The sequence below is a fragment of the Neomonachus schauinslandi genome, chromosome 11, assembly GCF_002201575.2.
Source record: "Neomonachus schauinslandi chromosome 11, ASM220157v2, whole genome shotgun sequence".
Classification (NCBI taxonomy): domain Eukaryota; kingdom Metazoa; phylum Chordata; class Mammalia; order Carnivora; family Phocidae; genus Neomonachus; species Neomonachus schauinslandi.
The window spans coordinates 8,257,438-8,267,993 of NC_058413.1; the positions used below are offsets into that span (position 1 = coordinate 8,257,438).

General features: G+C 53.0%; 1 protein-coding gene across 1 annotated transcript; it reads right to left on the reverse strand.

Annotated features, from left to right (window-relative positions):
• Positions 1–3,273: 3,273 nt before the first annotated feature.
• LOC110575931 (cytochrome c oxidase subunit 8A, mitochondrial) lies at positions 3,274–5,149 on the reverse strand. Its single transcript, XM_021684965.1, has 2 exons — positions 4,955–5,149; positions 3,274–3,608 (listed from the first exon to the last, which is right to left on the reverse strand). Exons 1-2 carry the CDS (start codon positions 5,066–5,068, stop codon positions 3,513–3,515), a joined length of 210 nt encoding a protein of 69 aa, XP_021540640.1. The 5' UTR covers positions 5,069–5,149; the 3' UTR covers positions 3,274–3,512.
• Positions 5,150–10,556: the final 5,407 nt, after the last annotated feature.

Below are 10,556 nucleotides of genomic sequence, written 5' to 3' on the forward strand. Positions count from 1 at the left end.
CCCATGTGAACCTCCAAAGCTCTTGCCAAGGAACCCACGATGGTCCACAGGCAGCCTGCTCCAAAGTCATGATCTAGAGAGGCTTTGTTGGTGCAGAGGCCAGGCTGGTGAGGCTGAGCAGGGCCTGTAGTTTGAAGCGGCTGGCTGGGTTGATACTCGCCTGCAGGATCCAGCCCACCTAAGGCAGAAGGAGGGGTGCAAGCAGAGGAGGGGTGGAGACGGCGAAGGGAAAGCCCCCCACCGCCCTCCACCCAGACCCACAATACCCTAACTCCTCACTGGGGTGCTGTCCTCCTGTAAATGCCTCACATTCCAGTTCACCTCGGTCTGCTGAGGATCCAGTCCACCGGAGCCGGCCCCTCCCCTGAGAGCCTCAGAGCCCTGGGAGAAGGATGCATGAGTTCCTTGTTGCTGCCGTAACAAATCACCACCAATCTCGTGGCTTAAAACAACATGAATGTAGGGCACCTGGGTGGCTCAGTCATTAAGCGTCTGCCTTCGGCTCAGGTCATGATCCCAGGGTCCTGGGATCGAGTCCCGCATCGGGCTCCCTGCTCAGCGGGAAGCCTGCTTCTCCCTCTCCCACTCTCCCTGCTTGTGTTCCCTCTCTCGCTGTCTCTCTCTCTGTTGAAAAATAAATAAAATCTTAAAAAAAAAAAAAAAAAAAAAACCATGAATGTATAATCTTACAGTTCTTGAGGTCAGGATCCTGGTATGGGTTTCACCGGACTAAAATCAAGGTATCTGCAGGCTGTGTTCCCTTCGGGAAGCTCTGAGAACCTGCTTCTACTCATGCAGGTTGTTGGTAGATCCAGTCCCCTGCAGCTGTAGGACTGAGGTCCCCATGTTCTTGCTGGCTGTAAACCGAGAGCTGTCCCCAGCTTCCAGAGGCCACTGCATCTCTTCACTCATGACCCACTTTCACTATCTTCAAAGCCAACAACCATGGGCAGAGTCCTTCTCAGGGGGCATCTCCAAGATATTATTCATCATCTGCTCTTCTTGTCCAACTTAAGGACTCCTGTGATTACATTGGGCCTACTGGATCACCTCCCATTTCAACATGCTTATCATGAATTATACCTGTCAAGTCCAAGGATGAGGACATGGACATCTTTGAGGAGGCATTATTCTGCCTGCCACATCTCTGTTACTTTACAATCATGAAAACTGAGGCTCAGAGAGGCTAGATGACTTGCTCAAGATCCTATAAGAAATGGCCAAGCTAGGCCTCAAACCCAGACCTCCTCTCAGTACACTTTTCTTGACATTCTAGCATCTACCATGACTGCAGCCTCCCCCAACCCAGTGGGCACTCCTGGGCAGATACCTACACCTTCAGACTTGGGCTCTAGCAGACATCCACAACACCGACTGATTAAATACTATTTGGGAGTACAAGGAGCCTTGTTTTCTCTGCAGGGAATGGACCCAGGGCCCCAATTTGGTTAGGAATGAGAGAGGGACACTGAAAGATGACCAGATGTCAGACCTAATGGCCACACTGAGGACCAAGGGGAGGATGGGGCTTAAGTGTAACAGGTGATTTGCACCTGACACTCTCTCGTCCAGGCCCACATATGCTGCAGGACCCAGCAAGTTGAGGGAGAGCAAGAGCCAGAGTTGCTGATGGGCTCACTGAGGACTTTCTCAGACCAGGCCCCTGAAGGACTTGCCCCTGACCACTGGCTTCCCACCAAACTGAGCAGGGGCTCAAGATGCACAGCTTTGGGCTGGAGTTGTCCCTCTGGGTTCCAGGGGCACAAAAATGGGGGACACCCAATAAGAAGCATTGGTGGGGCAGTGGAGTTACCATAGAAACGTTCTACTGGTGTCACAATCTTGTTCCATGGCAGCTCCGTGGCCGCCTCTGTGTCCACAGGAAACCTGAGCCAACCAAGAGCCAGGTAGCTTGGAGCCCTCTGCTCAGAAAGTGTGAACAGAAAAGCCGCCCAGAGTGAGGCGCGAGACAGAAGCCCCCGTTGTTTGGGAGGATAGCGCCATGAGGTCCTTCCCCCGCAGACAAGGGCTCTTGAGGTACCTGCAGGTGACTGGTGGATGCCCCTTGCTCAGCTAACCCAGCCTGGCTCTTTAGATCCTACATGGACTGTCCCCCTCCCCTGGCCAGTGGCCCAACCTGCACAACCTCCGGGCGCTCTAGGCCCAGACACAAAGGCTGGTTTGTGTGGAAGGAAAGCCTTTTAGGAGGAAGACAACCAACTCCCTACCCCTCAGGGAGGCAGCCATGGGCAGCAGTTGGATACTGGGTCCCACGAGCAATACTCGGGCTCATAAGCATCAGTAGACACCACACAAAAAGGCCAGGAAAGACCAGACCAAGGGAGGGAGGGCAGGATCCACCTTCAGCTTCTGTTACCAAAAGCCAGGAAATACAAGCCCTGTAAAAGAGGGGTTGGGGGATGTGTGTTAACACCCCAGGCCTAAAGCCAGCCACACCCTACCTCAGCTCCACAGGGGACACTGAACCTCTATCTGTTCAGAAATCGCTCGTACCACCCCAGCGGAGCTGCGACCTCCTCCAAAGGTAGGGCGGACAGGTCTAAGCATTCTTCCCAGACACATGCAGTCATTATTCCAGCTCGGTGTGGAACGCTTCCCGTGCCTCCTCCCAGCCAGGGAGACAGCCACAGCCACCCCAGCATTGCTGAGGAAGGGCCTTGGGAATGGAGGAGCAGCAAACGCCCCAAGCCAAGAAAGGGAGACAGGGAAGCAGGCAAGGAGAACAAGGAAGCCAGTCAGTCCTTAGGCATTTGCGGATACAGTACTAAAAGGGGCCCTGGGGCTGACATGACAAAGCAAGATATGATGAAGTGCCTCCATCTAGGAAGGACAAGAAGCTCCTGAGAAATGGCTGGAGCTCACAACCGAGGAGCAAAAGGGAGGTTGGCCCCACAGAGGGGGCTTCCAGCTGCAGAGCTGGCCCCAGTGAGAAAGACAGACACACAGACATATGCACAGCACAGCCCTGAGCTTGGCACACCCAAGGGAGCTAGAAGGGATGAGCGAGAGGCTGCCCAGTGACAACAGCATTTGTTTTCCGCAGAAGCCAGAAAACATTCAAACACAGGAAAGCATGCAAAGGGAGCACCACACCCAGGCAGCAAGAACAGCTGAGCGTGCATGACCTACCACAGGACAGCCAGCCAGCAGGGACATGCGGCTGGCCAGGTCCTCTTCTCCCCACCCCCGCCCAACACCATCCTCAGCTCAAGTATGGAGGCAGGAGCCCAGGCCAAAGACACGATGAGTTTCTGAAGCAAGGTTTAAATAGACTTTATTGTTACAAGGAGGGCCCTACAGAGTAGGGCCTTATAAACCAATATATGTGGTCCCAGGATGTCACCATGGAGAAATGGAGAGGTCATGACTGCAGAAGAGGTCACTGTAATTGAAGGACATGATCCCGGGAAGACCAGCCAGGGATGCAGCAGACATGATCAGGAGAGGCCAGGGGTGGTCAGGTCACAGGGTGAGGGACAGGACAGGCCCCTTCACTCCCGCTTCTTGTAGCTCTCCAGATGCGACAGGACCCAGCCCGATGGCAGGAGGAAACACAGGAAGCAGGAGGTGAGCCCAACGGCAACATCCTACAGAGCACAAGAAAGAAGGAACCCGCAGAATAAGGATTCCCCCAGGCTCCCCGTAGCCTGAGCAGTCTTCCCAGGCAGCAGAAAACCCCTTTCCGGGAGTCAGGATTCAGGCTCCAGAGGAGGAACACAGCAGATCCAAGGCCCACTCTAGGCCTTGAGGTAAAGGGTCAGATGGGGGGGTGGGGACCAGCCTGGGTTAGGATCCAGAGAAATCCAAAAGCAAAGGGACAGAAACAATGATTTAAACCTGTTTGGTCTCTTGGGATCCAGGAACCTTGCACAGGCTGATAAGGTAAAATGCACCTCCCCTTCTTTGCCTTAAAAACTCTCTTCGGGGCGCCTGGCTGGCTCAGTTGGTGGAGCATGCAGCTCTTGAGCTCAGGGTTGTGAGTTCAAGCCCCACACTGGGTGTAGAGATTACTTAAAAATAAAATTTAAACAAACAAAAAAACCCCTCTCTTCCCATCTCCTTTCCAGGACTCCTGTTCAACCTCTGAGGCTAGGGATAAGAGACTTTTCACAGCCACCTCCATATTCCCGATAGCAGTTAAGAACACAGCACAACTTGGGAGTTAGACTTGAGTTCAAATTCTTTGCTCCTGAAGGTTTGACTTTTGACAAGTGAATACAGTGCTCCTAAATTTCGGATCCCTTAACCACGAACTAGAGATGATGGCCCTTTGTCCTCAGGGTCCCAGGGACCAGCGCAGCAGTCTTGGTAGTGCCCAGGACGCAGTAGGCACTCAACAGATGCCAGCTACAATTAGGATCACTACCACTTCCGCAATCACAGCGCTCTTCAGGCTCTGATCCTAACTGGGGCCCGCTGACCTGGATTCTCAAGACAGGCCGAGTTCTGCCGCGGAGGCAAATGCATACAAAGCGCCAAACAGGCGAAAGTCATTAAGGGTTAAACTCTCCCACATTTCTGGAAATTACCAAGACCCACCTTCCCTAATAATTAACAGCGGCAACAACCATTATCGTCGCTGACAGGCGTCAGGCACCCCCAGTGAACCAATGAGTAAACAGGCTTAGAGAGAGAGCTAAGGGCTCGAGGCTGCACAGCGTATAAGCGACAGGAATGTGACTGGCAGGATCTGACCCGAGAGCCTGGGGTTGACTGAGCCCCGACTGCTGCCCGGGCACTGTCCCTTTCGTTCGCGCCCTCCTGACACTCCCAAGCCAGCACTGCCGCCCCCCGCTAGGCTGCGGGCCGCGAGGTGCAGGGCACTCTCAGTGCCGCCGAGGTCCAGCGCGCCAGACCGGCCAGCCCCGAACTCGCCGCAGGACCCCAGACTGGCGCGTTGCGTATCCCGTGCCCTTCCCGCCCCACTCCTCACCATGGTCCCGAGCTCCTCCCGCGGAGGCTTGGAATGGATCTGGGCACGCTGCACCGGGAGCCTCCGGGTGAGACCTGCCAGGCCCCTGAGCAGCTGCGCCGTCGACAAAGACATGACCACACGGAATGACGAAAGTTGCCAGCAATAGCCCAAGGTCGGGAAGTCAAAATGGCGGTGCCGGCCGGAAATTCCGGCGCCGGGAAGGCCCGGAAAGGGCGGCCCGGAAGTCTCCCGGAAATGACGCAAGGACACACCTCCCGCCCGCCCCTGTCAATTTTTGGCGCGTTCCTCGAAAGAGCCAATCGACGCCATCTCACCCCCACGATGGGTGGGGTATGGGGGGGCGGTTCTTTCGGTTATGCCCCGCCTCCAATGCCGCCAATCTTCTTGAGTGACATCCAATCACAAGCCAGAAACGAGGCGACATTCCTGACTCCTCCCTCCATTCATATTCTTAAATCTCTCTATTCAGAAATCCTCCTTCTCCGCCAGGTCTCCGTTATTTCTGGCCGGCACGCCTGACACTAACCTTGTAACTGAACTCTCATTAATGTTACCCTTTCCAATTCCAGTCTCCATGCAGTGGCAGCCAGCCTCTCATCCCCTTCCTTTCTTCTTTCCTTCCTGGCTCCCTCCCTTCTTCCCTTTTTTTTTTTTTTTTTTGATTTTATTTATTTATTTGACAGAGAGAGACACAGTGAGAGCAGGATCACAAGCAGGGGGAGAGGGAGAGGGAGAAACAGGCTTCCCGCGGAGCAGGGAGCCCGATGCGGGGCTCGATCCCAGGACCCTGGGATCATGACCTGAGCCAAAGGCAGACGCTTAACGACTGAGCCACCCAGGCGCCCCCTTCTCTTCTTTTTTAAACATAAACCAAGTCATACATCTACTTAAAAAACCTCCAGTGGCTCCCCACTGCTTACTAGACAAAATCCCAATTCCTGGATGTCAATCTCCAGCCTCATCTCTACCTACTGCACACCTTCCTCCTTGCTCTTTGATCCTCCCCACCCCCTAGCCTTTTGCTTCTTTGTATCTTATGTTCTACCTAGAACACTTTCACTTACCTCGCCTTCCTCTTTCACATCGACTCCTACTTCCAGGCCTCTGCTTCCTGATACAGTCTACTTTATCCGACAAATATTTAATATGCCAGGAACTGTTCCAGACAAGGTGGACAAGGACTCCTTTATCACAGAACTGACATTCCAGAGGGGAGAGACGGACAATAAACAAGCACTTAATGAGAAGCTATCCAGAGTGCTATAATGTGATAGGAAGTGGCGGGGTGACACTGCATCAGGCAGCCTGTGCCATCTTTGTGCCCAGCAGCCCCTGTTTAGCACCACCCACAGGGTCAGTCTCCATCCCTAGACTGGGGGCCACAAGGGCAGAGCATGTGTCTGGTTCACCACTGTCCCCAAAGAGCCTGGCACACATCACTCTGAAAACATTTAGGAATTGCAGGAGACTGAACAGTATTCAAATGGAAAGGGGGTGAGGGGCCAGCCACTGAGCCACCTGCAACAATCTCATTCCATCTTCACAACAATGTCGTGAGGCAATTGCTATCATTTCAATTTTTTTTTTTTTTTTTACAAATGAGGAAATGAGCTTAGAGAGCTGGATGATCTGCTCAAGGTAACGCAGCTACAAGGCTGCCTAGCCAGGATTCCAGGGCAGGTCTATCTGCTCTAAAACTCATGCTTTTAACTGTCCCATAAGCTACTGCATAGTGAGTTTCCAGAAGTTCCAGTTTGGACATCGTGGTCAATAGCATCAAAGACTGTGGCAGAGGGTGGGGGTGGGGTGGGGTGAGATGGCAAGATGAGGTAGGGAAACTGAAGGGCCTCCATTTTATTTTTTAATTAATTAATTAATTAATTTAATTTTTTGCAAGGGACTTTATTTTATTTTTTAAATTTTATTTCTTTATTGCTTGTGTTCCCTCTCTCATGATCTCTCTCTCTGTCAAATAAATAAAATCTTTAAAAAAAAATTAAGAGGAGAGAGACAAAGAGAGCATGAGTAGGGTGGGGGGTGCGCAAAGGGAGAGGGAGAAGCAGACTTTCCGCTGAGCAGGGAGCCCAACTGGGGGCTTGATCCCAGAACCCTGAGACCACGACCTGAGCCAAAGGCAGATACCCAACTAACTGAGCCACCCAGGCGCCCCAAGGGACTTCATTTTAGAACAGCTCTGTCTTGGGTGCCTGGCTGGCTCAGTCAGAAGAGTATGAAACTCTTGATATCAGGTTTGTGAGTTCAAGCCCCACGTTGGGTGTAGAGTTTACTTAAAATATATATATATTTTTTTTTTTAAGATTTTATTCATTTATCTGACAGAGACACAGCGAGAGCAGGAACACAAGCAGGGGGAGTAGGAGAGGGAGAAGCAGGCTTCCCACTGAGCAGGGAGCCCGATGTGGGGCTCGATCCCAGGACCCTGGGATCATGACCTGAGCCGAAGGCAGACGCTTAACGACTGAGCCACCCAGGCGCCCCTACTTAAAATATATATATTTAAAAAAAAAATAGAATGGCTCTGTCTCTGCTGTTTTTTTCTTCTTCTAGGCCCCATTTCTGAATAAGCCAAAGAAGCTATGTTCCCACTTCAAGGGGAAGCAAGAAAGTTAATCATCTTCTGAGTTTTGTCCTAGGTCCAAAACACCTGGTAACACCTAAGAGCCAGATCCCAAACACGTTCCAGGCCATTAGCTTCCAACAAACCTTGGCTGACACTGGCATCAATACCCCTATCTTTTTTTTTTTTTAAAGATTTTATTTATTTATTTGACAGAGAGAGAGGGAACACAAGCAGGGGGAGCAGGAGAGGGAGAAGCAGCCTTCCCACCGAGCAGGGAGCCCGATGTGGGGCTCGATCCCAGGACCCTGAGATCATGACCTGAGCCAAAGGCAGACGCTTAACGACTTGAGCCACCCAGGTGCCCCAATACCCCTATCTTTAGTAAGTTATTGGAATAACACCTATTGTTTGCTTGACACTAGTCTTTGATCAGACCATACCCGGGATTCCTGAAGGAATACGTACCCTAGACCCCTTTCCAATACAAATCCCTAGACCCCTTTCCAATATAAATCCCTACCCCCAGCAATGCCGGGACTTATTCTCCTTTCCTTTCCAAATCTCCCAGACACTCCATCTGCTAGTCTCTACCTGTCACTTACACTATTCAATAAACTGTTTCCAATTTCTCTGGCTCATGTTTGATTTCTCTCCTGTGTGAAGCCAAAGACCCTCTTGGCTGGTTATGTGGGACCCCTGCCCTGGGTCTTTGGACCCATCTGCCTGCATCGAAGAGGCTGGGAAAACAGGAGCTGTAGAGGAAAAACCTCAGCCCCATGGGGAGTGGGGGTGCTCACAGAAAGGTAGCAACGGACCCAGAGTGCCCCAAAGGGCAGACTGTGCCTGAACTGGAGGGATGGGCTCCCAGGCCCTGAGCTACCCGGGACCCTTCTCCACCCCTCCCCACCTCCTCCACCCCTTCATGTGACAATTGTTAGTCCAGCAGTCTCAGCCCAGCCCCACCCCCCAGCTCCTAGGCCCCTTTCCCTCACCCTGCCCCAGGCCTTGGCAAACAGCCCAGGACAGATGCTTCTAAACTTCCCCCCACCACCTCCATCCCAAGACGCACAGCCTAGGGGCATCAGACACTAGTGACCGTCTGCCACTGAGAGTAGGAGGGGCAGGGACCTCCCTCCTGCCCTACTGGCTTTGTCAAGCCTTTGTCCCATGGACAAAGTAATAATGCCCAGATTAGAGCACAGCCAGCCAAGAGGCCCAAAGATACTTTAGGACAGGCCTTTCTGTGGTTCCCTGGGTTACTCCCTGGGGAACCACACGTTCACCTTCTTGACCACTGGCTGGAGGCAAAGGAGCAGAGGTTTGTGGAGCCGGTCCCTCTGTGCTCTGTTCCAGAGTGATCCGGCTTCTCCCAGAGCAGGGAAGAGGCAGGTGGGGCTTAAGTACTACAACCGAGTCTACAAATCCCAGGGCAGGGTTTGCACCTAGGTCTGCCTTTCGGATTCATACCAACATGTCTGCTTTGGCCCCAGCCCCCCAGGGACCCCTCCCCCAAATCAGGCATTGCAAAACTCCGAGCAACCTGCAGCCACAGGCAGAGCGTGGTTGGCTCCCACAGACATAATGTGGAGCAGAAGCAGCAGCTCTGGAGTCACACAGACTGTGTGGCCCTGTTCAAAGCCGCTGGGGAGGGGAACAGATGTCAGGTAGTGGGAACCCTGTGGGGAGGAGGGAGGGCAGAGGACCCGAGAGGCCTGCTGGGGCTTCTGGGTGCTGGTGACAAAATCATCTTTACTCTGCTAAGACCATCACGAGTGGCTGTCTATTCATGACTTAGGCAAATTTCTGTATGTCTGCTACACTTCAGTTTAAAAAGTTCAAAACAGGGGCGCCTGGGTGGCTCATTCGTTAAGCGTCTGCCTTTGGCTCAGATCATGATCCCGGGGTCCTGGGATTGAGCCCCGCATGGGGCTCCCTGCTCCGCGGGAAGGCTGCTTCTCCCTCTCCCACTCCCCCTGCTTGTGTTCCCTCTCTAGCTGTGTCTCTCTCTGTCAGATAAATAAAATCTTTAAAAAATAATAATAATAAAATAAAAAGTTCAAAACAGATAAGAAGAAAGCAAGAAAAACAAATGTGTGATATAATCTCGTTTTTGTAAAACAGAGAAGAAATATCTAAAGAGGTGGATACACCTAGATAAAAGCCTGGGAGGATACACACACACACACACACACACATTCAGATTGTTGGAAGTCTCTCTCTCTCTCTCTCTCTCTCTTTGGGGGTGAGGCCCGGAGGTCCCAACCCGGGTCCTAGTTCTGATCCCAGGGCCCAGACTGTTGCCCCCACTCCCCTCTCCCTGAATGGGGCAGTAGGAATAATCCCAAGCCTCGGGGGTGGATGGGGGCATTGGTCCCTACTCCCGAGACCAGCTTCACAATCCAGGCCCCCACGGTCCTGACGGTCATATATGGGCTGAGAAGATACCAGGTGCCCCTTCTCAGAGCTGGCCCCCGGCCCCACTGGCCATACATGGGCAAGAGAAACACTGGGGATCCCCCACGTCAAGCCTGGCACCCTATTAAAGGTGCCAGCCCAACAGCTGCTCTGTCCAAATATGGAGCTTGTGAGGCCTGGGGAGGAGGCTGCACCCTAGGCTGTGGTGCCATAAGGTGTAACTCCCTCAGATCCCCCCTCCCCCAACACACACACCTTCTGGAGTTCACCACCTCCCTGAGCACCTAACCCTATCTCGGAGCTGGTAAGAACCTGGCCTAGACTCTCCTCCTGGCATGTGGAGTGGGTGTTGCACACTGAACCCAGAGGCTGGCAGAGGCGAGGGCTACGGGTGAAGGAGCCCACCCCAGGGTTCTCACTGAGGGCAGCTGCGGCCTCTCCAGAGGCCTGGACGTACTGTCTCCCTGGGGCGGGGGTGGCAGCCCAGGCCCTAGTAGAGTCTTAGGAAGGGTCCAACCTCCAAAGCAGGAGGGTTCAAGAAGGGGGTGTAGATCCGAAACTAATTTGCTGGGTTACCTAGAGAAAGGCTCTTTCCCTACCTGG

What these genes read in the sequence shown, in the direction of transcription:
- LOC110575931 (XM_021684965.1), bottom strand. Translation starts at nt 5,068, where the DNA reads ATGTCTTTGTCGACGGCGCAGCTGCTCAGGGGCCTGGCAGGTCTCACC. An exon ending in GGGAGGAGCTCGGGACCATG is followed by an intron (nt 3,609 to 4,954) that starts GTGAGGAGTGGG and finishes TGTGCTCTGTAG; the next exon opens with GATGTTGCCGTTGGGCTCAC.